The 27469-nt window shown below is 31.7% G+C and overlaps 4 protein-coding genes and 1 long non-coding RNA gene across 8 annotated transcripts in view; all 5 read left to right on the forward strand.

Moving 5' to 3' along the window:
- Positions 1-427: 427 nt before the first annotated feature.
- Positions 428-10999, forward strand: LOC109544210 (glucose dehydrogenase [FAD, quinone]). Of its 3 annotated transcripts, XM_048665775.1 has the most exons (15): positions 428-711; positions 3086-3339; positions 3530-3682; positions 3741-3858; positions 3936-4104; positions 6137-6272; positions 6330-6491; positions 7576-7760; positions 7815-7991; positions 8686-8866; positions 8922-9118; positions 9201-9554; positions 10333-10454; positions 10515-10679; positions 10749-10999. In XM_048665775.1, the coding sequence occupies exons 2-12, from the start codon at positions 3093-3095 to the stop codon at positions 9324-9326; spliced, it is 1851 nt and encodes a 616-aa protein (XP_048521732.1). In that variant the 5' UTR covers positions 428-711; positions 3086-3092; the 3' UTR covers positions 9327-9554; positions 10333-10454; positions 10515-10679; positions 10749-10999. The 3 variants fall into 3 exon arrangements, with proteins under 3 accessions (XP_048521732.1, XP_048521734.1, XP_048521733.1); XM_048665777.1 differs by having other exon boundaries at positions 9201-10231; positions 10515-10999; XM_048665776.1 differs by having other exon boundaries at positions 9201-10454; positions 10515-10999.
- A 2038-nt stretch (positions 11000-13037) lies between these two features.
- On the forward strand, positions 13038-14957 carry LOC125504182. The gene is made up of 2 exons (XM_048665781.1): positions 13038-13875; positions 13927-14957. The coding sequence occupies exons 1-2, from the start codon at positions 13229-13231 to the stop codon at positions 14081-14083; spliced, it is 804 nt and encodes a 267-aa protein (XP_048521738.1). The 5' UTR covers positions 13038-13228; the 3' UTR covers positions 14084-14957.
- Positions 14958-16083: 1126 nt separating this feature from the next.
- LOC109544230 lies at positions 16084-17169 on the forward strand. Its single transcript, XR_007281325.1, has 2 exons — positions 16084-16297; positions 16386-17169. It is a non-coding gene; the product is annotated as an uncharacterized LOC109544230 (long non-coding RNA).
- Positions 17170-18768: 1599 nt separating this feature from the next.
- LOC109544222 (glucose dehydrogenase [FAD, quinone]) lies at positions 18769-23258 on the forward strand. The gene is made up of 5 exons (XM_019914291.2): positions 18769-19104; positions 20448-20669; positions 21374-21502; positions 21590-21802; positions 22110-23258. The coding sequence occupies exons 1-5, from the start codon at positions 18918-18920 to the stop codon at positions 23219-23221; spliced, it is 1863 nt and encodes a 620-aa protein (XP_019769850.2). The 5' UTR covers positions 18769-18917; the 3' UTR covers positions 23222-23258.
- A 1331-nt stretch (positions 23259-24589) lies between these two features.
- The window catches only part of LOC109544223 (glucose dehydrogenase [FAD, quinone]), a 6018-nt gene continuing 3138 nt past the window's right edge, over positions 24590-27469 (forward strand). For both annotated transcript variants that reach the window (XM_019914292.2, XM_019914293.2), the window contains exons 1-6: positions 24590-24878; positions 25268-25428; positions 25739-25896; positions 26294-26468; positions 26530-26691; positions 26746-26918. In XM_019914292.2, coding sequence (XP_019769851.2) covers positions 25278-25428; positions 25739-25896; positions 26294-26468; positions 26530-26691; positions 26746-26918 — 819 coding nt within the window. In that variant the 5' untranslated portion in view covers positions 24590-24878; positions 25268-25277. The remainder of the gene's footprint in view (positions 24879-25267; positions 25429-25738; positions 25897-26293; positions 26469-26529; positions 26692-26745; positions 26919-27469) is intronic.

Genomic DNA, 27469 nt, shown 5'->3' on the forward strand with positions numbered 1-27469 from the left:
TCTTCATATAAACAACTGAAAATTCCATATAAAAATATATTCGTACATCAATCACAGAAATTAGTACACGGTTGACAAACGATAGTATTAAAGTCTCAACATAGCGTAAAACAGATCGATTTAAATGTTTCCAGTAAAATAACATTTTTATTAGTTCCTTATTACCACAGATCTAAAAATTCAAACCTATGAGTTCAAACATTTTCAAATTTTTTGCCATCGTATATCGTCCTTTCTGTTTATGTGAATGATATTCGCTATATGAAACAAAAATTTTAAAATGCAAAATACCATCTGAAGAACTGAAACAAATCATAATCTATACCAACATTATGTAATACAGTTTCCAAAGAATCAATTTCAGTCGTTGTACGAGAATTTCAGGTAAATCAAGTAGTGGGGAACACCCGATCATTATAGAATGTTTTAAATAGTGTAAAAATTAACCATTACGCACCCAGACAGAAACTTGTTAAGAATGATTTTAGAAAACGTCAATATTATTTGAAAATTTTTGGTATGATCAGTGAATGCAAAGAGTAATACTGAGTAAATACATTATATTTTATTCGGTTTAGATTCGTTGTAATTGATAGAAAAAATATTTTAAAATAACTTTCGTTTTGTAAATACTTGTAAATAAGGCCCGGTCTACAAATCAGTGGTTGTGCTGGTTCATATTGTGAACGTATCGGATATTCTCCCTTTGAGGTAAGAAAAACATAGTGAAACTTATACCATTGAATTTTGTATGTACTATATGAAAATAAGTGTTAGTTTGCGCTAGTATTTATCGATTGATTTTAAGAGATAAGGTGATAATTTCAATTTCAAGGGAAAACCTTGCTATTAATATTCATTTGTTAAGGAAAATCTATGCGAAAATAAGTGGGCATGTGAACAAATATGTAAAATATTCAGGAAAAAATTATATATTTTTCTGGTAATAATACGTAATTTTCTAGTAATATTTCTAATACTAAGTAAATGTACATTTTTAAAGTTCTTAATTTGTGAAATTCGAATTATTTTGGTCTCAATGAGTTACATTTTGTCAAAATATAAAACTACCTTTTATATATCATCACTACATTAAAAAAGTAAGATTTTTAGTTTCAAAATAATTTAATTTGAAAGAAATTGATTCGAACAAGAATATAAAAAAAAGAAGCAAGGAAGAATATTTAATTCAATGTGTCTCATTACAATCTGATTTCATTACATAACATGTGCAAAAAAATTGTTTAAATCAAGTATCACAAATGGATACAATTTTGGAGCATCAATATAATAAAACATTTCATTCATCGATGCTTCTTTTTTGCCGATAATAAATCTGATCCTGATTGGAAAATGAACATAGAATATGTGATATGGTCGTAAATAAAACACTCGGAAAAAATATGTGAATAGAATCTAATTTCGCATACAACATAGGGTTTTTTGGGTTTTATAACTGTAGAATTGAATATTTCTTGGAAAATGTCTTACTTCCCAATTAGTTAATTTTTAGTTTTTATTTTTAAATTGGGGCACGTCTAGTTTTTATTACTTCCGCTAATAGTTGTTTCAAGTTTCAAAACTTGTTCTTTACTATTTAACAACCCTAACGAAAAACACATTTACTTTGAGTCAACTTTAAGCATTAAATAAAATTATTTTCGAAATGTGATTGATCTCCGGCGAAAGTTCTCACTTCATAGATTCAAGTTCAATGTGAAGCCTTGACAAAAAAATAGTTTTGTTATAAACTTGACCGTAGCCTCAAAACTATACGGCATTTACTATACTAGTTAGTTATATAAGATGAATTCCAGCCGAGATTGATTCATTATACCACTTTCACGTTACTGATTTTCACGAGCAATTACATTTATTTGTGGTTTTAATAAGCACATTGATGACTTTACGCATATTGGAAGTTACATGGCCTTAGGTTTCAACAGGTTTTTGAAATTCCCAAATAATCTGTTATTGGGCGCTTTCAACCTTGGTTTGTTATAGTCACGAAATTTTGCTTGGAGAATATATTAAATTAAATTAATGCTATGGATAACTATAAGTGAATACGAATGAGCAAAGTTATATTTAACGCAAAGCCCAAAGAAGAAATGCGCCACATTCTCCAAATCAAAATACTTAGTTTAATTCGAGAATTAAAATGAAACGGAACAGTCCGTTTTATTTTAGTCAAAAGAAAGAAGTTAAGTTAAAAAAGTTAAAGTATTTAGTTTAAAATATCTCCTCGATCGATCGAGATTTCATGATCGATGATCTTAAATATATTGTTCATAAGCAATATACGTAACTTAAGTGTTGCTCCTTATTTGTAAAAACTAACCGAGGACAAAAGTAACTTGAAAGACTATACTATATTTGTTTATTTGGTATGACCTTAACTTTAATTAAAACATCGCATATTGTCTTTTGCGTCTGCAATTAAACTGCATTGAACTTTACATTGGCATTATCTGAATCTGAAGGATGATGTTGATTTTCGCTCATTTCGCTTGCGCCATCGTTACGAGTTTACCTTCGTAGCGAAAATGCAAAATAAACATTGTATTGCACTTACATTAACTGGCTTCCGACTGTACATATTGTTTCTTTCTTGATCTTTAGCTCACAACAAACATTATAATGCAATTTCTAGAGCTTAATCGCAAAATTTCCTTTTACTTTTTTAATAATTTAGTTACGAACGTGAGCTGGTGTTTAATCTACTTAGTACCCCTGAAGCTAATTAGCTAATAGCCACGCACCGCTCGCATATGGCATACATAACAATTGCATTCAAACGGTGTTTTTATATCAATTATACTCACTATTAACCTAAAATTGACGATGTCAATGTTACTAATCGGTATTCTTATATTGCTTAAGACAGTACCAATGTAACAAGACATCATAATCCATCGACAGTTTCTTAATAGAATTTACTTCAATCGCGAAGTAACTATAATTAATTAATTTGTATTTTTACAATATATGCATAATTAAATATTCACTAGAATTGTTTTCCGGTCACAAGAATGTCGTTTGGAACGCTTTATATTCGTTTTAATATGTCTATCATTTTTCGCAGAATAAAAATGTTCAAGTTCCTGATTCTGCTGCTGATATGGGTGTCATACAGCCATCAACAAAGTCTTCTAGATGGATTGATCAAATTAATTCAAGAAGGAGAAGATCAGATTTCCGCCGAACCACCCGATATGTCTGCTAGCAGAATGCTAAAGGAGTACGATTTTATTGTCGTTGGTGCTGGTACTGCTGGATGTGCCGTGGCAAATCGTTTATCGGAAAATCCCAATTGGACAGTCTTACTTGTAGAAGCAGGTAGAAATGCAATCAACACTTAAAATACAGTTTGATAAACATCCGAAACTCTTAACGATGCATTAGTACAATTAAATATCACTTAAAAGATTGTACTATGTTATTTGATAATCAGTCTGGAAACCTTCAATGTTCTTTATCTCGCAACTACTAACTAAAATCATCAGAATATATAATTTGATGATTGTAGGACGACCTGAAAATTTTATAATGGACATGCCTATACTAGCAAACTACCTACAGTTCACAGAAACAAACTGGCGGTACCAAACTGAACCAAATGGAAACGCTTGTTTAGGATTTGATGAGCAGCGTTGTAACTGGCCTCGAGGAAAAGTCGTCGGTCAGAACAAATTTGCATTTTTGTTTCGTAATCTTTACTGATCTTTGCACCGAATTAGGTGGTTCCAGTGTTCTTAATTATATGATTTACACACGAGGAAATAGAAGAGACTACGACCATTGGGCGAAAATGGGTAACGAAGGTTGGTCATTCAAGGATGTTCTGCCTTACTTTAGGTACGAATTTTACATACAGATAAACATTGAGAAAGAGTTTTTTCTTTTCGTTTGTCTGAAACCGATGAAATTTGCAGAAAAATAGAGAACTTTGCAGTACCTGGAAATATTTCAGCAGGCTATCATGGAAAAAATGGATACCTAAGTGTAAGCTATGCTCCATACCGTACGAAAATAGCTGATGCCATTGTAAATGCCAGTTTGCAGTATGGATTACCTTATGTTGACTACAATGGACCTACCCAAGTAAGACTCAAAACTCTCTTTTCTATTTCCTTGATTTCTTATATGGAAAAGCGATCTGTTATAGCGTTCTTATATGGAAAACGACAATTTGGAAATTTAATTTTTGCTGTATATTGAAATGTACACTCAGAGTGTTTCTAAATACATAAGTATCACAACTATCCAGTCTTCATTAAAAAAAAAAACAATATATCCGTCTTCCAATTTTCGTTTTCCAGATACAGGGTAACAAAAACCACTTTTTTAACTACGGGATGAACTTTTGTACACAGAATACCACGATTAATAGCAACTTTTTCGCACTCTACTACAATTTATTAGACGTGTCAGTGGTGGAGCTTCTAAGGTATCGTATTAAAGCGCTTATGAATTTTACATAAAATAATAATCTCATATATCTCAAGATGAAAATGGCTTTTTATGCAAGAAACCAAATATGTTGCTCATGATTCCCGTACGCTATCATTTTTTATTGAGAATTTAAAATTTGAGTAGGGTGCGAAAAAGTGGCTATTAATATATGCAATGTGTGTACCTCTGTATCTCATCTCTCATCTTGGACACCCTCTATCTCAAAAAAGAAAGCTCTAAGAAAAACGGAAAATAGAAATTAGTTTTAGTTTTTTATGAGGAGCTTTGTTGCGTTGCGAAACATATTTAGGACCACCCTGTAAATTTGCTTATAATGCGAAATAATACTGTATATCCAATCCATTCTATTTTAAAATATCTGACTAAACGTGTGAGACGTATTTAGCAGATATCCCTCGAAAATCAGAACTCATCAGATAATGGAAGCATAAAATTGAACTAAATATCAAAAATACAGAATCACGGAAAGATTGAGAATAAAATTGAGAGTGAATTCTTTAGCACACAATTATTTTTTTCTCTAACGATATTTTCCTCTCTATGAACTTTTCTGAGTAAATTAGAGAGTTTAAATTAAAAATATAAAAAAGCATCGTTATGGCAATATCAATTTTTCGATTTTTAAGCACTAAAAGCAGTTCAAATGTTGACTAATCATTTATTATCATACATACCAAGCATTTATCAATGCGTTTCCCCATGATATTTGTTATTCGCCCAAAAATATCACGTATCTTTCGAGCTTGCCAATGCTCCATTGAACTTTGTTTTACACACGGTATATTCTTAAATTGCCCGTTTCTGTTTGCACAATCATAAACTAAAAATTCGAAATTCAGGAAACGAAAAAAAACTGAAGGTATTGAATATTGAATGGATACGCGAAAAACAGAATCAACAGGATTATCGATATTATTTTTTACAATAACGTCGCGTAAAAACCATTTTATTTTCAAAGATTTTCATCGAATTTGCCTTGCCGAAGTATTAAAAACCTGATATATTTGGAGATTTATGAAAAAACAAACCGCAAGTTCTCAATTACTATTTTAAGAAAATTAAACATTAAAACGGATTCATTGTTAACTTTTACTAGAAACTCGAATTTTACTAGAAACATTTGTTAATCAAATAAATATAATTGTTCTATCACGATAAATTAATTTTTCAATTTTTTTGTAAACTAGACACTTTTTCCCATAGAAAAAATATTCTTTATGAGCAACTTAACATGTCAGCTACTGCCATACCGTACGAATGTAACTAATCAAAAAGTGATAAAAAAAATCATGAAATAATTGGATAAACATTGGAAATCAAACTGTTCCAGTTTGTTTTTCCTTCTATAATGCTACAGTTTCCATATTACACCGTTTATACTCTTTGCAATATTACATAATCTTTATGTATGTAAAAGCAATGAACGCGAAACCGTTTCCAACTATGGATGGCTGGTTAATTTTGAACTTCTAAAATTAAATAGATGCTACTTCAAATTTCACAATAGCTTCGTCCTGTACACATTAGCGTTTGTAATCTTTATTGCAAATATCACTCATCTATCTCTTGAGAATCTTGCTGATTAAATAGACAATTTTCACGAACAGTAATTAATCGAAATAATAAAAGCATAATGTATTTATCATCATGCCAATTCTAGGTTGGTGTTTCCCACCTGCAATTAAGCTTAAGAGATGGTGTAAGAGAGAGTTCAAGCAGAGCTTATTTGCATCCGATCAGCAATCGGCCAAACTTGCATTTAACCAAGTATTCCATGGTAAAGCGAATTGTAATAGGTCAGACATAAAGGTGCTAATTTTCCGCTGCACATACTGATTACTGGATAATTTCAGACCCAAAGTCGCAACAAGTCAAGGGCATTGAAATGGTTAAAAACGGTCAAACTTACTTCATCAAAGTTAAGAAGGAAGTTATTTCATCGGCTGGTGCCATTAATTCTCCGCAACTCTTAATGCTAAGTGGCGTAGGACCCAAGAAGCATCTTCAAAAATTGGGTAAGTTAAACGAATGCACCATTTACCTGAAATAAACAGTTGAACATTAGTAATTATAAACGCTGCATTTGAGTGACTGCTATTTTTAATTCTATAAAATTGAAGTGTAAACGAATAAACAATCATTGCCATCAACAGACTTCTTGAAATACGCAAATGGCTGATGTGCTAATTGATGGAAATATGTTGTTATAGCCTACGAGCAATTAGAACACCTTTGAAAAACAAAATTTACATTCCATTACCATATTTCTCCTTAATGCATAATTTGGTGGAATAGTACTCGAAAAGCACATATTCTGTTGATTATAATTTACGAGTGTTATGTGCTGGTTTTAAAAACTGTGTATAATTGTACAAAATTGATACATCACCTCACGATTATTACTGAAGCAATGAACATTATAGAAGGAAATTGACTCATTTCTTGCTCAGAACGATTTTTTAAAGTATGCTACCATTTGAAATATTCACAGATCTCGAATGAATATACAACAGTTCTTAGTTTGTATATTAATTTTGCTCAAAATGGAATTATTCTCGCGTGGAACTCACATTGATAAAGGTTTAGATTTCAATTACAAAAAAAAACGGAAATTGACCCAACCCATTATTTAAAATTTTTCATATATAAATTCGGTTTAAGATATTTCTTAACACATTTTGTCATTTAAAAAAAACTTTTCAGGGAACTTTTATAAATTTACATGTTATAATTAACATTTATAAAATGACCCATATTGGACTAAAATGATATTCGTCTCGACTGTTACGGAATTAAAGAAATGACAACATACAATAACATGCTTAGATTTATAAAATTGAAGAATTTCGTCAAAAGAAAAACGTCGAATTGATTTCTCGAACATAATAAGAACAAAAAATGGCAAATCACAAATTGAAAAATAGTTTTGTATTATGTGCAACAAGCAACTTTAAAAAAACACATTCTCTCAATGATTAATGGAGATCGATTTATGAACTCATTATTTATGTAGCATAAGAAGAATCAAATAATTAATTAACAGCAACTCAAAAATATAAATATTTTCCATATGGAATAATTAGCACATCTCATTTACAGGTATTCCAGTAATAAGTAATCTACGAGTTGGATATAATCTAATGGACCACATAGGAATGGGTGGTCTAACATTTTTAATAAACGAAACTGTTTCTTTGAAAACTGAAAGGCTCATAAACAATAAAGATTTGGGAGATTACTTAAACAATCACCATGGACCTTTATCAATTCCTGGAGGCTGTGAGGTAAACCATACCTAACTGCTTTCAATCTTGACAACATTAACGAAATACTTATAGGTATTGGTGTTCAATGATTTCGATCATCCGGGAGACTCAGACGGATATCCCGATATTGAATTACTTTATCAAGGAGGTTCCATAGTTTCAGACATTGTACTTCGAAAGGATTTTGGCATTACCGATGGTATTTATAACAAAGTCTTCAAACCAATAGAAAATACAGATTCGTTCATGGTAAGACGCCTTTAAACTACCTATTTTAAAAAGTGCATAAAATTGTATCAAAATTACAAAAAATACAATCAAACAAAACAGCACCCAATAATTTCGTGTTTATAACAAAGCACCCAAACAAATTACTTTCGTGTTTATAACAAATAAAAAGTTAATGTTATGAAGACTGTATAGAATCTGCGATTTGGCAGCTTTTTTAACACATTTATGATGTTGACTTTCAATATTTTCTACACAAGCTTCATATTTTTATTTATGTAGTCAACTACAGATTCATATAAGAAATCATAAATAAACGATCTTATACAATGATACTGTTCTAATAATTTCTAGTGTAATGTGCTAACTTAATATAATTATCAATATTATATTTCACAGCTTTTCACAAACATACCAGCTGTCACTACTTAGTCAGTAACATACAGTTCTTGTAATTTTTTAAAAATGTATATCCTTTATCAATTAAATTAAATATTAATTATTTTAATTAGTCATGTGTATTTCAAATACCAACAAGCATTCCGACGATTCTACCAAGACTTACCACGGAATCAAATTGAAATAAAAATTGTTGTTTTGTATAATATATTGAATACTTGAACTTTTGAGAGTTCAAGCCTTTAGTTCTCTAAAATTAATAATGTGTTGACTCATTACTTAACAATTACATTCTATACATGCGTTTAATTTCTAGGTGTTTCCAATATTGCTGAGACCCAAAAGTAGAGGAAGGCTGATGTTGAAAAGTGCTGATTACAAGCATAAACCTTACATTTTTCCTAACTACTTTGCCGATCCGAAAGATATGGAAACAATTATCAAAGGTGTTAAATTAGTCATGGAAATAGCAGCTAAGCCAGCTTTACAGTCACTGGGTAGGTACTTTATAGTCACTTTTTAGAAAATATTAAATGTAAATTTTTTCTTTAGGAACCAGATTACATAATATTCCAATACCACAGTGCGCTGATCGAGGTTTTGGATCCGATGCATATTTTGAGTGTATGGCAAGACATTTTACATTTACTATATACCACCAAAGTGGAACATGCAAAATGGGTCCTTCTACAGACAAAAAAGCAGTCGTTGATACCAGATTAAGAGTTTATGGCATCAAAGGCTTAAGAGTAAGTAAACGTTCATTTTCAATACTACAATAGTTCATTTTAACTTCATGGAGTTGGTTATTCAAATAATGTTTTTGTGTAGGTTATTGATGCTTCGATTATGCCAGAAATTCCAGCAGCCCATACCAATTCACCAACATTTATGATAGCTGAGAAAGGATCAGATATGATAAAAGAAGATTGGGGATTTAATACTAATTTCGTTTAGGTTTCAATGTGACTTTACTCTGTGATATTATAGTTAAATTCAATGTAAATATTGGAACGCTTGTTAAACAAAATGTGTTGGGTTGTCTTTGTTATATTTAGTAAGTACATTTATTAATAAAAATGAATATGTTTTAGGAAATATTTCAAGCATCATCACATAACATCGCAGCTAAATTAGGCAGCTGTAGAGTTGGACTGTTAAACAAAATATTCATCAACGGAACACGTAACCTATTTAGCAATCAAAAAAATTACACAAATAAACAGTACAAAAAGTCTTCAATGTCGAATTTACAGGATTAACTAGTAGTCCTGTAAATTCGACACTGAAGACCGAGATGATGTGTAGTCATAATTTTAAAGATAACTAGTGCCTTTGCCATGGGGATGCATTCAATTAACTTAATTAGACATAACGTTCAAGCATGATTTGAGCCTTGAAGAAGACCCCAATAAAGGTCGAAACGTCGGCAAATAATTGAATAGTGACGTTTTCATCAACGCAAAGGAACTGAAAAGCGAAACGAAACTCTTATATATATTTTCTTAATATCTACTATTTTTTGATAAAGAGCATTTTTCATGCTAATTAACTTGATAAGTAGTGATATTATAAAAAAATTATACTTTCGAAATACCGAACTACTTTTAGTCCAAAGCAATATCTACCATTAAACATAGCAAATTAATTGAAGGTAAAATACTTTGAATTTTTGTGCCATAATAATGGCCACCTTCACTGACAACTTTCTAAATCCATAATGAAAAATTCAATTTAGTACTAAGAGCTCTTCCAGCTTTATGTATGTATATAAACAGTAATTCACCGTTGTTTATGTTCAGTCTTCTACAGAATTTATCATCAGTACATCATATAAACTGTTAGAAATGATGAAATTGATTGTAAGTGTTTTGATTCCAAAATTTGCTGTTTATGAAAATCGTCTAAACATTTTGTTGGTAGAAATTGTTCAAAAAAATGATATACAATGTATATATTGCAGGTTGTTTTAACTGCAATCGCTGCATGTGCAGTAGCCATGCCGCAAACAACAGCAGTAAAAAAACCACCAGGGAAAAACTACGAACCAAATGAATACGAAAAACTGCAAAATGTGGCTGCCAGGTAAACATTTTAGTGCAAATACTAAAAAGGAAAACCCATATGATAACTACTGATTTTCAGGTACAAGTTTTCCTCAGACATTGATGATCACATCAGCGATCTGACCCACCAACGATCAGAAGAAAGAAATGGTCTTTCAGTTAAGGGCATGTATGCCTACAGCGATGGATACTACAAAAGAATTGTGCATTATGTAGCTGACGAAAACGGATACAGAGTAACTGGGTAACATATTTTTCATACAAACCTTTAGTTTGAAACGAAATGAAAGTAATTTTTGTATTTTCAAATTAGGATGGAGGCCGTTCCTCTTGATGGTCCCCATGTAGACCTTACTGGTACTGCTTCGGTTCAATCAGCTGCCCATGGTGCTCATGTAGCATACAAAGTGCAAAGTGTTCCAGTCGAGGGACCGATTTCAAAAGTAGTTGGTGATAATGGTGCAGCCGCAGTTCCACTCATCGAATAAACTGAGCGCAATACAAAAGTACATAATGTTGCAGATTATTTATTGAATGAAATTAATAAAGACCTTAAAACGAGAATTGGGAGTTTGAGTTGTATCCTTGGTATTCACTTGAATGACATGAAATACCCGTTGATATGATGGTTATTGTATCAATTTAGGAAACAGGCATAGGAAATCACTGCTTCCGCAGAGTCAACTTTCAAGTCATTTCAACTTCAGTTGTGTTTTAAATCGTTCTTTTAACCGATGAAAACTATTTGAGTAAAACACATTAAAACATATGTTCTGTTCTGATCTTAAAGTCTTATTGAACTTTTTACATTATTACGGATTACATTAATTATTATGATTATCCAAATTAGCTTTTAAATAACTAATGTATTTTTATATTAATTCTATTATCTGACATTCTTGTCTGCATTTTTCTTCGGTACTTCCTAATTGTTTCGTGTTTATTGATATATCTAGCTAGATGCAGCGTTATTTTCATATTTTTCAATTGTTGTCAACAATATTTTAAACAATAAATTTAATATAAATAACAAGTAAATACGAATAAGTTGATAGGCGGATTCTTCAAAAAAAAAAACATAATAAATACTTTCACAATTAAAAAAATGTATTTATTTGATTGCAATTTATATGTTTCGAACGCATAACTTCAGTTCTGAAGCTTCAAGTTTATAAATCTACTATTCAAGTTAATGAAAACCTTGGAATTTCTCGGTTTACAAAGTTTCCACATTTCCTTACTGATGCCTTTCAAAGAAAAAAGATTTGACGCAATGAAAAATAGAAAATATTTTTAAAACATTCACAATATCTAATTTTTTGAGTGGTAAAAATTAACAAACCGTAATACCAAGAGCAAAGAAAAACATAAAATGAAAATTTTTGAGGCGAAATACCCAAAAAGAAGTTTGTAAAGAAGAAAAACATAATACAATAAAAATAACAAATAAATAACAAGAATATTTGAAGTCGCTTTAGAGTATATTGAGGAGGTTTCAAAGCAATTAAAAAATATATTAAAAATATAAAATCCTGAGTTTAAGTCATTTATTTCGATATCACAAATTATTCATTCTTTAAAATCGATTCGATCGTCTCCGAATCGATCGATTCGGTTCTTAGATAAAAGTTCATTTTTGCTAAGTGGCATGGCATCGACATATTTATAGCCACACAAAATAGCATAAAGGTACCATTCTCGAAAGAAATTAATACACGTTTGATAATATGGTAAAAACGCAGAAAACGGGTCTAAAGAAAGACGCAGAGCATTGCGATCAGCCGATCAATATGTGTTTCTGTAGATATTTGGACATTAGTTTAGCCGCAAGCTTATCCTGGATGAGTTTATTCTATATTTAAATGTCACCATTATTATTACCAGCTTTTCAATTTTTATATGAACCAAAAATATCGAATACAATTTCAATGTTTAGGTTTATTCAATATTTTTTTAATACGATTCTAGCTACGCCAGCGGCTAATGAAAATTTCCATATTTCCATATACATAAACGTAGTGCGAAAGCAGATGTGGATTTAAAGAAAATTACCGCTTTACTAAACTATCAAGCAGCAACTTTCTAGCAAAACCTTTCAAAAATTTTACACTTACCGACATTACATTAAAATTGAATTAAAGGTAACATCTAGTTTCTTTAGGCGCTTATAACTGGACTTGCTAATTACTATTAGCTCATTCTTGTCAAAATGATTCAAGTAAAAGGCCTCGTTCTTTTGTGCTTTTGTTGTGCTCTGATCAATTCCGAACTATCCCCAAATGCTGAAGAAATGGTGAGTTATATACATTTACTACAGTTAAACTACGCAGTCAATTTACATTTACTAGATTCAACTAATAAATAAGCATTTTCTAGATCGGATCGCCTTTACAACACATGGAAATCTATATCGACAAATTCCAACAAAGCAGACGCAAATTTCATATACATAAAAACAGGAATATCACAGGAAACTTGCATATCAGGACAAAGAAGCAAAGATTACAGTTGAAAGAAGGCCTTGATCAACAAGTAACAGTGCACCAATACAAAAGTGAACGCCACAACAATTTAAAAAACATGTTTTAGGTCTATTCTTCAACAACTGAAAGTACAGATAATTCCCTCACATTTACGAATCCTGCAACTGCTGTTGAAAAACTGCCAGTCTCTGAAACTATTCAAGAACACAAGCCATATATACTCAAGACAAGGCAGTCTACATTAAGTCGTGAAAAGTTGAAACCCCAAAACACACATTCCCAACTATTTCCCGTAAGGTCGAGACCTAAAATGCAATTATTGCAATCTAGATCAGCTGAAAAACCGGATGTAGATAACAAAAGTAATTCAGGCAGTACCGTTCTATCAGAAACTAGCAAAGGCTCGCTCCTATCTGAACCAACCACCCCTGGATTCTTGAGAAAATCATTGAGGAGAAAACCGAATCCCATCATATCAACTGAAGCGCCAAAAGTTCCAGGGATTCAAACAAGAAGAAACCTGCTGCTTAGGAGCCAACCCCTTAAAACAGAGACTACCCAAGAATCTGACATTGAACCGACAACATATCATCCACCACTAGGTTCGCATTTGTTTAATAATAGAGTCGAATTAACGCACGTCAATGAATCAAAACAGGATCAGCCAAAAGAAACTGACGCGAATAATCAACAAAGGTCGTTAAAAAATATTGACAAAGTTCTGAACAAAACTTTCGAATATCAGCGGGGGCTTGCGGAAGAAGTGTTCCAACGTCAAGCTCAGAATGCAAAGTATCAATTTTCCAGTAACATTGACGATGGAATCAATGGCAACTTACACCAAAGAATTGAAGTTCGGGATGGTTTAAGTGTAAATGGAAGATACAGCTATAGTGACGGCTACCACAAGCGAACAGTGTTTTACGAAGCTGACGACAAAGGATACCGAGTTGTAAAGTAAGTTAGTATTTTAAAAAAATTGACGAATTTAATTAGAACACATTTCAGGGAAGAAATTGAACCTATTCAAAACCCACTAGGAATTCCAGACGGACATGCCAAAGTCAGCTCTTATATTGCTGGAAAAACAGTTAAATATGAAATAAACAAAAACGATGGCAGAGACAAAATAAAAATAAGGTTTAAACAAGTAGAAGAGGACTGATGGGACAATTATGAAATAAATAATGCAAACAATTTAAAGTGTCTTTGTATAAAAAGTAACTACAATTTTGTTTAGACCCCATTCGCACACGCAGCACCTTTAGAAGAAAATACAAAAAAATAGTTCTTTAACCTTGTGGCGAACAGCAAGCACAACCTGTTGACGCTTCGAATCAGTATAAATATGAAGCAAACTACGTCTTTTGTGTCTTTTGGCCCTCCAGTAGCGTTTAATTTTTAAAGCAGCGAAATGGCAATAACATCATAAACAATCAAATAGCAGTTTAATGACAATGAACAGTGAAGGCGCCAAACAATTATCATCAGAGTATTTATAAACTCAATTATTTCTGCAAATGAAAATTTAAAGCCGAAGTAACTTGCTTCCATAACGCATTCTTAAATGTTTATAAATTCTAACTAACGCGTGAGATTAATCAATCCAATATAATAGTATCAGCAATTTAAAACATTTATCCAGTTTAAGTTGGTTTGAATTTGTAAACTAAAAATGATTTTGTTATTGCGAGCATGCCCTGTTCGCTAATTTATATATTTTACTCGCGACTTTTACTCTACAAAACGTTTCATAATTAACTTTGCAATTCTCCAGAAAGTGAGAAAATTAAGGACAACACTCTGCGCCTCTGGTGATGTTGATTGAACAGGTTCTTTAATCAGTTTCGATTTACGAGAACCCAGAATATCTTTGACAACTTAGCTTCAACGGATCAGTGTTTCTGTTTCCGCTTTATCAACAAAATGTTTGTAAACAGGAAAATTATACAATATTAAAGTGAATAAATAATGTGTGAAATTTTGCATTATTTCAAAGTTTATCCAGTGCTATCAATGAGGAAGTTTAACTCTTCACGGCAAGTATTTTTCAAATAATTATTTTCACATTTTAGATTATTATCTACTGAAATTATTACAGTTGATGAATTTGCTGCGAGATGTTGAAAAACAATACCATTTATTGGAAAGTGATTTTGCATCTTTCACTCACAATGGAAACATCATATATCAACTATATAAAAAAATATATATAAACTACTAGTAATAAAAAAAGAGCTACCTAATATAGCTACCTATATATGTGTCAATTATTTATTATTGTTAAATGTTAAACAGACTTAAAAAATCGGTTCATGATTTAAAAAACAAATTATCGTAAATTATATAAGTTATAAAAAGTTTCGTTAATATGTCTGCAACGGGAGCAAAATAGTTCCCAATCCCTAAATAACAAGCTAATTGTGCTTTTTAAACGCACGATTAGGGTACCAATGTCATGAGTCATGACCTCCATGACATATTGGTATCGTTGGATAGAGAATTAAAATTATATTCAGTCATAACATGTGTGACGAAATTCGGACATTTTTGACCCAGGAAGCGAAATTTGTATATCAGACATTTACAAGCAACATTAAGCAGCGAAAATCTCATGTTTTCCTTCCCGTTTCGGCTCATTTCTCGGAAGCAAAATGAGCAAAAACTCTCGTTTTTTCAATTCCAGAGAGCACTTAATGTCGATTTCAGAAAGTGAACCATCGATAAGGAAATGTTGTCAGTTTTCTCAAAAAAGTCTTGGATTCAAGAAGTTTTAGATGTTCGTGTTTCTTTTTGAGTTGCAAAAGCGATTCAAACATAACGCTGCTTTTTTCGAAGTTTCTCAAGAACCATTTGAACCACAGAATTCGTTTTGGTATAGGTGGACAGAGAATTGAAAATTAGATTCAGTCATCACAACATGTGAAACAAATGAAAAAATTCGAGTAGTTTTGACCCCGAAAGCGAAATTTGAATATCATACACTTAAGCGCAAGATTATACCAAAAGTTTATGTTTTCCGTCCCGTTTTTGCTAATTTCTCGAAAGCAAAATCAGCAAGAACGCTCATTTTTACAATTTACAAAAGACCGATAATGCCAGTGTATCATAAAATAAATAAGTTAAAAATTAATGTACAAATAAATTATTTTTTATTTTTAGGTTCTTCCTATGCTACTGCACCCGAAGTCATTTGGTTACTTAAAGCTTATATCGAAAAATCCTTCTAAATGGCCGAAATTCTATCCTAAATATTTTACAGATAGAAACAACGAAGATATTAAAACTTTTATCGCCAGAATAAGAGAGATTCTCAGAGTTATGGAGATGCCGGTGTTTAAAAAATACAACACGACATTATATGACAAACCGATTCCAGGTACAGTAAAGAAAATTATTTCACAAAAATATAACGATCAATCAAAAATGTACTTACAACCAAGAACCAAAATGAATGTGTATTGCAGGTTGTGGTAAACACAAATTCACACATATTCAGATGCATACTGGGAATGCGCCCTTCGGACCATCGCCCCAACCCTGCATAATCAGATTTCGACTTGCAAAATGGGGCCCAGAGAAGACCGAGAGTCTGTAGTGGATCATCGATTAAAAGTGCATGGAATTAAAAATTTAAGAGTAGTAGATACGAGCATCATACCAGTGACTTTAAGTGCCCATACCAGTATTCCTACAATAATGATAGGCGAAAAAGCTGCAGACATGATCAAAGAAGATTGGAGTTTGTTTGAATCATCAAGCAACAAACAATGAGTGTATCGTACACATTTTCCGCATCCCACAAAAGCTTTATTTTAATAACAGTCAGAGACGCAGAAGAGAATAAATTCTTAACAATACATCATCGAATTTGAAAATATTAGTGTGAAAATATTATTGACTTGTATGTTTTTTGTTTTCTGTCATTACATATACGTAAGAGTTCAATATGTTTAACTGAAACATGAAATTTGCGAAAGACGCAAGACTTTCTGCCGATATGACTTTATTTCGCAATTACAGTTAGATACTATTGATTGCTAGTTAATGGAAAATATCAAGTAAATTCAATTTTAATTACATTAAAACATACAGGACATCTGGCCTTTACAAGTAGATGCAATACCAGCATTCTTGCCTTGCTGAACATAAATGAAATGTATATAGTTTTTCAAATTGAACAAATACACTATTAAACAATAGTTAAATACAAGTTATAAGGAATTTATAATAAATTTGATTAAATAGTAATTTCACTTGTTTCAGTTAAGCTAAGGTTTCCCGTATTTGCTTTTAATTACAAAATTAATTTCGTTTCATAGAATTAAAATTATATTAAGACCATCTAATTCTCACGTTTAAGTCGAACTGAAAATCTTTGTATCGGATTTGGTTACACTATATTTAACGTGATCTTTGTCGAAAAACCAAAGATCAATTTCGGAAAACCCGATTACGGCATAAGCTTAAGGTTTTAAACAGCATTCTATCAATTAAGGATCCGACGTTTTAAATGCCTATATCATTAGGGTTTAGTAGTAATTTGAACTTTCCAATGACTTGTCTGGTAATCAACCTAATACATATATTTTCGACATCTAAACCAAAGCTGAAGGATCTCAAATGTGTCGATCGAAGTTGATGTCTTTTACTGTTATTCTGTTCTTAACGTCTTTGTTAAACCGAAGAAAAAAATAAAACAGAGGGTAAAGCAAAACGTATTTGAACATTTATTAGCAGTTCGAATACAAGTAAGAGCAACTTTGTAACTCTCCAATTTTTGAAAGATGGAAACTAACTTTCAATTGTTAGTGTTGCATTTTGTTTCCAGAGCTGCTCTGTAGCAGGTCCAAAGAAATTTTTAAAAAGTAATTAATTGCAGTTTAAGCTTTACAGTAATATAAATCCAAATAGATGAAATCAGATTCATAATGTAATCGCGTTTTTTAAATTAAACTGGCTTGACTCGACTGTCGAGCAGACATTTCAACTCTAAAAAAATATAGAAGTTATTCGATAAACCGCATGTGAATCTGAAAAAGATACTAACTAAAAGTAGTCAGACTGGTTCAGAGGTTTTTGAAAAAACGGTGTAGATAAAATAAAACGAAAATTACAGTGCGGTTGGGGAAATTTTCAGAGCAATTCCAATTCAATTTATATAAGGTTTCCTGATAACCAGCGAGAACAAAAATTATTTCTCTAACATTGTAAATGGAAATATGGAGAACAATTTAAAAATAAGATTTCATATAGCTGCCTTAAGAATTACATTTTACAAAACAAAATCTGTACATTTGATCAATTATTTTATCAGGCGCTAAAACTGATTTATTACACTAAAGCGTATCTATCTGTATTTTTGGGGAATCTTCCAGGAATCAGGGAAATTTTATTGACCATATAACTATGAATAATGTATAAATTCCAAGATAGATTGAAAGGAATATTTTTAAAACAAATAATCCAACTAAAAAATATATTGAAGGGCAAAGCACGGACTAACTGTGTAAAAGACATTTCAACGCAACTTTAAAAAGCTATCCAAATAGTTAACTATTAAAAGCTATAATTAAACTTCTGACTTTTTAACTGCATACTAATGTGGGAATACAAGATAAATTATACATTCAAAATACCATACCTAAACAGTTAGCATGCTTCAGATCCCCCCAGTTAAAGGTTCCTCCACGTTTAAGGTATAACACCAAAATTAATCAAACAAGCTTTTCCAATAACTGTCACCATCTATTATACATCAGCAAGTGAAAAAAACCCAGCAAGTTTTACTATAGTCGATAATATTCAGTAAGAAGAAAACAACAGGTCATAATTTGCGTATATAAGAACCTGATTTTTAATCGTACCCGTTGCACAGGTTAACACACTCCGGTGGCGTTACCAAGTTCACGGTCCCAAGAAAAGTTCAATCTTATTGGAAGTTTTTGAAAATATTAGTTAATTTTCTGTCGTAGACGAGTGCAGACAACGCAAAGACAATGTTAAAATTATTTTTTATTTTGGCTATTGGCCAGATAAGTGTTCGCGGATCTCCATTTGAGCTTTTGGAAAACTACATTGAAGGTTTTGAGAAAAACGTGGATCATCTAAGAAGCTACCTGAAATCGGGAAGCTGGCAGCAAAAGACCCTTCAGAACTACATTCAAGAAGAAGCGCATATAAAAGGTAAGTTAAAAGAACATATGATAAAAATAGATGAAAACTATTAACTAATATGAATGACACTGCTTAAGTAATAAATCATTATTAATAGATGTACAGGTAAAATAGAGAAACATTTTTACAATGTATGTTTTATCAATAATCCAAAAGGGTTGTTGGGTAAGAAGACCGAAAAAATTGTAAGAAAAGGTTAATTTCAGATAAAAACCGAGATATTTACAGGAATCCAAATTAGTATTCGAGACATAAGCGCAAAAGGTGTAATATAGATACATTTACATTATTAATAAATAAGTATAATAATAAAACAAATTGGGAAAAAATTAATATGCTATTTATTGAATGAACTCTTTAATTCACATAATTGTAACCGACCCGCAATTGTGAATTGTCTGATCGAATTTTCTCGTGCTGAAGGAAACACACTATTGTGACACATTTAACAATTAATATTATAAAAATATATTTTCGTACTACTTACTTTTACTTTTCGGGAAATGAGGAAGTAAATTGATATAACGTTAATGTTTATTAAATTATTTTCTACTTTACTTCTCCATCTATAATACCAACATTTTTATGTGCAGCGGGCTCTTTTCTTTAACTTTATTTCCGTAACTAAGCGGTTTAGTAAAACGTACTCTTCACAATTCCATCTCCATGTAGTTTCTTTTTTTTCATGCTTTTTAACAATTGATTGTTTTCCCTTTCTTAATATTTGTTTTGATGATATCGGTATCTGTTCTTTGCCATGATATAATTCTATTTTACTATTATATTATTTTTAATTTGTTTGGTTTCAATTGGATTGTGGGTAAACGGATCATGAAACAAAACATTCAACATGTTTGCGTTTACCTTCATCAACCTTATCTTTAAAATAACCTTTAAAAATAATGAAAGTACCTATATCTTTTTTAAGAGATCTATATCTCCACAATGAATTAGTTATGCGGACATTAATGTATCACGAGATTTTCAAATTGTATAGCACTTATTACTTTGGCTAAACCGCAAGTCAAGATTTTTTGTCCACAAAAGACGTTTCATTTACTCAAATCCCAAGTACCGAGGTCGAATTAAATACTGGGTACCTTTCTATTGTATGTACATTAGTCATTAAATAGTTAATAATTTAATCGCTGCTATTGAATCTAAAAGACTACATTACGGCGATTATGCTAATGCGGTTATCAGAATTATATGTTTACATAGAACTATTCGCCATTCACTGGCTGGCTCATTGTTAAATCATCTCAAGGAACAAATTGATGATCAAGGAAGCTTAAACAATCTATAAATAGAGAATTTGACACAAAAAAGTCCTAACTATAAGTTTCTTGCAGATATTGGCGAATACGACTTCATAATAGTGGGCGGAGGAACAACAGGCTCTGTAATAGCGGCTCGCTTATCAGAGATTCCGGAATGGAAAATATTGCTTTTAGAAGCTGGAGAATCAGAAAGTGTGGCTTCTAAAGTTCCAGTGATGCACAGTTGCCTTAAGGGTGAAAGCAGTCCTTTGACTTGGGGATATTACAGCGTGCCACAAAACAATTCGTGTTTAAGTACGTATTAAAAAATTTCCTTTTCTTGTTTTAAAACATATCAATTATTATTTCGGATGCTAAAGTCTGACACATAAAACTTTAGTTTTTTATTAGATAGTAAATGTTTGTTATTTAAAAAGTAAATATGCTCATTGAACAATTACGAGTATTTAAGAAGGTCTCTGATAAATATCAAGCTTTATAAATTAATGGCAACAATATGTTGGTAAAAATTAGCAAAATCGTTAATGCAACTACTTCAATAAACCGATTCGCTAATTGCAATGTTACAATTTATATTAATAAATAAATAATCACAGCTATTACTACACGTGTATGAAGTTGGAAGCACGAGCAGTAGGCGATTCTAATCATACGTGAGTAGTAAATACATGATTTAAATTAAAAGATGTTTTGCAAATATTCAAAACTAGTAAGTTTTTGGCTGACCTTGTTTATTCTAATAATGTATTAGGTATGCTATAACAACTACAAAAGTAAACTAAAAAAAAAGTCGCAAAAATGCAAAAGTATACTTTGTCAAATTATGAAAGTGGCTTTCAATCAGAAAACAGGCAACTTAATGCTGCATATTAGTCAATCTTTATTCTTCTTTTGACGAATTTTAAGCCTATGGCTTGTTCTAAAGTTCATACTCGTGTGATAATGGTTGTTATTATTTATCATACTATTACGTTTTGGCTCAATAACAAAAAATTTAGACCTGGAAGATAGAAGATGCTTCGTACCAACCGCTAAAGCTTTAGGAGGGACATCTGCAATTAATGACATGTTATATACCAGAGGAACCGCTAGAGATTATGACTTATGGGCCGATAATAACTTGAAAGGTAATGAGGTGCAAACAAATATAGTAGGAAAAAGTGTTACATGTTTTTTAAAAAATAAAAATAAATTCACGCATCCTTTAACCTTAGGCTGGTGTTCCATTTCTTTGGAACCCTACTTTAAAAACATCGAAGATGCACATTTGGATACAGCTATGGACATTGGATTGCACCATTACGGCGGTCCTGTGCATTTAGAGAGCTCAAGATATTATTCAGATATTACCAACAGGTTTTTGGCAGGAGCCAAAGAAATTGGACTGAAGGAAATCGACGTGAACGGAAAGAACCCTCTAGGATTTGGTAAGTTAGCTTCATTCAATTGAATTCAGCGAAAAACGTATTAAACTACTTGTATTAACAAAAATTCGCTAAAATTCCAAAAGCAATAAAATTTCTATTGCATCATTATTTGTCATGCCACAATTAAAAAAACTAATGCCTATAACAAATATTAGCTTTGTCATCAAACTCAATATTCAACCGATTTTTATTATCACAAAGAGCGAACTAACACATCCAAAAACCAGAATGTCACACTGCGTTTTTGAACCATTATTTGAACTTCATTAATTTCCAATGAATTACTTGTTATACAAATAATTTTCAGGTTGTCCTCAACTGATGACGAAAAACGGTGAAAGATACAGCGCAGCTTCCGCTTACTTGAAATCAGCTAAGGACCGAAAAAATCTTGAAATTCGCTCATTGGTACAAGTGACCAAACTAATCATAGGCGAGCACACCAAAGAAGCACAAGGTGTTCACTTTTTCCATGAAGGGCAGCTTTTTACTGCTTCCGCTAGCAAAGAAGTAATTCTTGCGGCTGGAACAATTAACAGTGGAAAATTATTGCTCCTGAGTGGCATTGGTCCTCATGAGGAGCTAAAACCACTCAATATTGAATGTCTTAGTGACTTGAAAGTAGGAAAGAACCTAATTCATCATGTAGTTTTCGCTGGCTTGAAATACGTGTATGTTGACGCCAATCACTTGAAAACCTCCGGATATTACAGCAAAGAAATTGACTATTTGAGAAACGGCAGAGGCCCGCTAACTTCTACCGGAGTTGATGTTATTGGATTTATTAAAACCGAATTCTCTAAGGGGCGGCATTTATATCCTGATGTCGAATTGCTAGTTACAAGCTCTCAAATTGGTGACAATTTGAGCAACAAGATATCTGAAGAAAATATTCACGATCTTAAAAAACAGATTACTATTAATCTGATACTGCTGCATCCAAAATCCAGAGGAACCTTGTCGTTGCATACAAACAATCCATTCGACTATCCTCTGATTAACCTGAATGACTTTTCAGACAAAGAGGACTACGACATTAAAACTCTTCTTTCAGCCATTCGTACTACACAGAAACTATTGCAATCTCAACACCTTCAACCATTAGGATTAAGCTATCAAGGTATTATTCCTAGATGCTCAGAATATGATGTCTACTCAGATGACTACTGGACGTGTGCAATTAAACAATTAAGTATCAGCATTGGAGAAGTAACTAGCTCAGCGCCGATGGGTGAAGAAAAAGAAGGTTCTTTCGGAAGCTCTGTAGTCGATTTAAAATTGAGAGTTCATGGTATTGACAAACTAAGAGTAGCTGATGATAGCGTCATTCCAGTTAGTATTTCCGGACATTTGGCTGCCATCAAAATGGTTATTGGTGAAAAATGTGCTGATTTGATTAAAGAGGAATGGACTAAGTAAATGAGCATGTAACATTTGAAATAAAGTATTGCATAAATTCCCAGTATTTTATATGCCCCTAAAATGAAGCAATTAATAATAATGAAATGGAACAGTAATAAACTGAGTAAAACTAAAGTGAAACTGAATCGAAACTGAAGTGAAATAAATTAATTTCACAAAACATCGACCCGCAATCAAAAAGCAATCGAAATAAAAAATCATCAATCAAGACACTTTCAGGCGTTAGCAAGTATTTCAACTTTTTTAAAAGCGGCAATTCAATTATCTCAACTTTTTCCACAATGTTTGGTCTTCAGATTGATTTTGTTATAATTTATTTAGCAGGTATCATACAATTTTGAGAAAAAAAATTGTAAGGTACAGTTTTAAATGGTACTCTTTAGCAAGTTCTCTAACAAGACACTAGACTGGACATATTTCTAGATCATGTAATGGTTGAAACTAAATTTAATTTGAGGATAACAAATAGAAACAAGAAACTGCCAAATAGACACAAAATCAAACATAAATTAAGGAAATTGTGATAATGTTAAGAAAAAGGGAGAATTAACTATGATTACGATTAAACATGGATGCATGACAATGAAACAATTTTTTTTTAAAGCTGATTAATATAATGCTGCTACAGAAGTGTGTCCACAAAAAATTTGAACGCGGCACAGCGAACAACAGAATTGACAAAGCACAACAGAATTGACGCTAACAAAAGTCATATTGAAACAATGAATAATTATTCAGGATTCAAAAGATTTGCTAGCTTAATTCGATTTTAAATCAAGAGCCAATACGACTATTCGAAACGATCTAAATGCAAATTATAAGTGGCTTACACAAGTCTTCGGGAATTGTTCAGTTAATTTCAAAAGTTATTGCGTGGAAGTCGTGTAGACCTCAATACGATTGTTGAAGCTAAAAATGTAAGCTAAAATGTATTAGTTGCAGCAAAAAAGTACCTACTTACTTTCCTAATTGTAGCTACATTTATATCATACATATTTTTTTTTAGTGCAGATTCAGATTAAGTGAGAAAGTTTCAGCATATGTAATAAGCAATATTTTTTTAAGAGCTTGGCGTAAAGTTTAGTAGATATATTTTAATCATTTTGAGTAATTATTATTTTTCGTAATTATTCAAGAAGGAATACATTATAAAATAAACCAGGAAATCGCCTGAATATCGACGATTCAAAGGCCATATCCTCGGTTGGTAAAACTACGTCAAATTAAGTCAAATTAATTAAATAAAATCGATAATTGGCCAATAAACTTTTAAACACTTTCTTCCGCACCAATTCATTAGCACTTTAAGCAATTAGCATTTTAACAAACAATATTTCAGTTACACAACATGTCTCAAATTAATTCGTACTAATGACCTTCCGGTAATGGTACAGTAAAGAAGCTCTAATTGTGGATAAGAGACTTCAGTGGCAACGGCTTTGATAGTAAAGTAAAGTGGTCATGTTCGTTATCCAATGTATTTAAATTATTCCGGGGACTTAAATCAACTCAAGAAAAAGTAACAAAAAACCTGTTTCTGCAAGGATAAATTAGTTGCTTCTTAGTAAGTAGGTAGCTAAAAGCAAAATAAACAAATACATGTCTAAATGTTTCAAGTTTGATATTTGTATAGTTTTGGTGGGATTGTAATAAGGTAAGCTAGTCTGGGTTTTATTTATAACATTCCAAAACTTCTAAACAAAAACAACAGCTATATTGATAAATTTCTAAAAAATTTCATATTTTTACCTACTCGTGAGTAGTAGGTAAATAACTTAAGTGTTGAAACAAAGTAAATTTTATTAGGAGTCAAAGTGAAAATATAGAAAATCTTTACTATTAATAAATCAGTAAAAAAATTAACTTTATTTTAACATAACTTATAGAACAAAATCCTCAAATGCAGTGTTTCAATTTTCCATCAGTGTTTCTCAAAGGATCTGTATGAGAATTTTGTCATGTCTCGGGTAATTTTACTACATACAAAATTATTGTTTGTATATTATTTGCGTATTGTTGAAATAATAACCCTCTTACTTTTAGGGCTCATACAATGCTCTTATATTTATTAGTCTCTATATCTATACTTCTTACGAGAACTAGTCAAGCCGCTAGTTGTCTGTCTTTCTTGGAATCAGATAATAACTGTTTGCACCTTGGTGAAAATTCTACCATATTTGGATATGGATCCTCTTTAGAAATAGGTAAGACATGCCTGATGGTATTATTTAAGTCCTAGTTCAAAAGCTGCATTTACAAATTCATTATACGTTGTTCCTTATTTGGCGTAGATAAAAATTTAACAACTGTTAAATTCAATTAAATCCCTTTGATTTTTCCTCTACTGATGATGCTAACTATTTGGAGGAAATAAAATTATACGAAATTTCTAGTCCATTAACTTAAAGTTACTGCAAAATGCACCAAAGATTTTTAAATGATTGACTCGTGATTTATTTTAACTGATGACTATTTAACACCTCTTTGACTCTAAATGAACTTTGATATTTTCAGATAACCAGTATGACTTTATAATAATTGGGTCTGGTTCTGCGGGTTCCGTGATAGCCAGTCGACTTTCAGAAATTCCAGAATGGAATATATTATTAATAGAATATGGAGAAAAGCCCACAGTTTTGAACGAAATACCTATTACTGCGCCTATATATCAGGTACATTTCTTTGTCCCGAAGTGTGAAACTCCACCGGACTCAAACTATTTAACATATCTACCAAATCAGTAGCTCATTAAAATAAAGTTATAACTCCCAACAATAGTACACAAGATTCTAGATAGAAAATGTCCTGCAATTTAAATAAAGTTAACGCAACAAAAATAAGTTTTAATGTATGTTTTGTGAGGACTGTTAAAGTATTGATTCTGAAGGTTCAATCAATTTGCCGCAATTGAGAGGACTCTATTAGTGACAAATTTAACCGTAGTAAATTAGAATGGAAAAGTTGTAGAAAGGATCAACTTGGCACAACTTAATTGTCTTCGAGATATTTTCAACTGAAAACTGTTGTCCTCTGTTTTTATTCTCTCCTCTCCTCTGTTTTTATTTCTAGGTTGCGGGAGATTATAATTGGAACTATTTGATGGAAAAACAAGATAACTTTTGCCTGGCTATGGAAGATCAACTATGTGCATGGCCAAGAGGAAAAGCTTTGGGAGGTTCAACAGTACTAAATTACATGATTTACACCAGAGGACATGCCGATGAGTATAATAAATGGGGAGTAGGTACGACTCAAGTGATATCGTTCTAAATGAAATGTGTTTGTTAATTTTATTAATCCACCAGAAAACCCTGGATGGTCGTACAAAGACGTACTTCCATACTTTCTAAAATCTGAAAACTGCAGATTAGAAACTGAATGTTCTGATCCCTACCATGCGTCTGGTGGACTTTTAAGTGTCGAACATCCCTATCACAGCGAATTAACGGATCGCTTTATAGCTGCAGGTAAATAAGATTAGGACTGAAACATAGTTTTGAAATCTGTGTGATGTTTTCTAGGGAAAGAATTGGGGTTTGAAGAGGTGGATTATAACAGTCACCAGATAATGGGTTTTTCAAAAATACAAGCAACCCACAAATTTGGCAGGAGGCAAAGCTCCGCAACAGCATTTTTGAGTTCGGCCTTAAAACGCGAAAATCTAAAAATTGTGGAAAAGACCAAAGTAACTAAAGTGAGTAGTAGGTACTCAATAAACTAATTCTGTAGATTTCGAATTAATTTGTAATGCAATGCAATGAAGAACTTATAATTTAGTAGAAACGCACTGAAACTGAAAGTATAACATAGTAAAAAAATCTGGTATACTCCTTTATAAATACCAACCACAACGTTGTTTAAAAATATTATCAAAAACTAATTATCGAATTTTTCATCTATATTTACTTTAAATCAGTTCTTCAGAATAGGTATGTAGACTTTCAGAAATACGAAATGCATTAACACATCGAAGAAAATTATTGATCAGCGGATTTTTTTAAAGCTTTTAAAATGTAGATAAGTTCTATATTGTTGAGGCGGATTCATTTTTACAAACTTCTTTTTGGGTATTTCGCCTCAAAAATTTTTGTTAAAACAAAAAAAAGACAGAATTTCCTCACGTCTTTTATTACAGATTGATAAATAGTGTTCCTATTTCGCAATAAGAACGAATTATTTATCAAAAAGTAATCAAGAACTATCACCTAGAGGGTATCCTGCGACACACTTAGGCTCAAGCTGTAA

The sequence above is a fragment of the Dendroctonus ponderosae genome, unplaced genomic scaffold (genome assembly GCF_020466585.1).
Source record: "Dendroctonus ponderosae isolate FM_Combo_2020 unplaced genomic scaffold, Dpon_F_20191213v2 Dpon_F_20191213_4, whole genome shotgun sequence".
NCBI lineage: Eukaryota > Metazoa > Arthropoda > Insecta > Coleoptera > Curculionidae > Dendroctonus > Dendroctonus ponderosae.

Bases quoted from the DNA above. Each gene is read 5' to 3' on its own strand.
- LOC109544210 (XM_048665776.1), top strand. From the start codon at position 3,093: ATGTTCAAGTTCCTGATTCTGCTGCTGATATGGGTGTCATACAGCCAT. The intron at 7,992-8,685 runs GTAAGACGCCTT...TTTAATTTCTAG, and splicing joins AAAATACAGATTCGTTCATG to GTGTTTCCAATATTGCTGAG. The intron at 8,867-8,921 runs GTAGGTACTTTA...TTTTTTCTTTAG, and splicing joins GCCAGCTTTACAGTCACTGG to GAACCAGATTACATAATATT.
- LOC125504182 (XM_048665781.1), top strand. From the start codon at position 13,229: ATGCAATTATTGCAATCTAGATCAGCTGAAAAACCGGATGTAGATAAC. The intron at 13,876-13,926 runs GTAAGTTAGTAT...AACACATTTCAG, and splicing joins AAAGGATACCGAGTTGTAAA to GGAAGAAATTGAACCTATTC.
- LOC109544222 (XM_019914291.2), top strand. From the start codon at position 18,918: ATGTTAAAATTATTTTTTATTTTGGCTATTGGCCAGATAAGTGTTCGC. The intron at 19,105-20,447 runs GTAAGTTAAAAG...AGTTTCTTGCAG, and splicing joins AGAAGAAGCGCATATAAAAG to ATATTGGCGAATACGACTTC. The intron at 20,670-21,373 runs GTACGTATTAAA...CAAAAAATTTAG, and splicing joins ACAAAACAATTCGTGTTTAA to ACCTGGAAGATAGAAGATGC.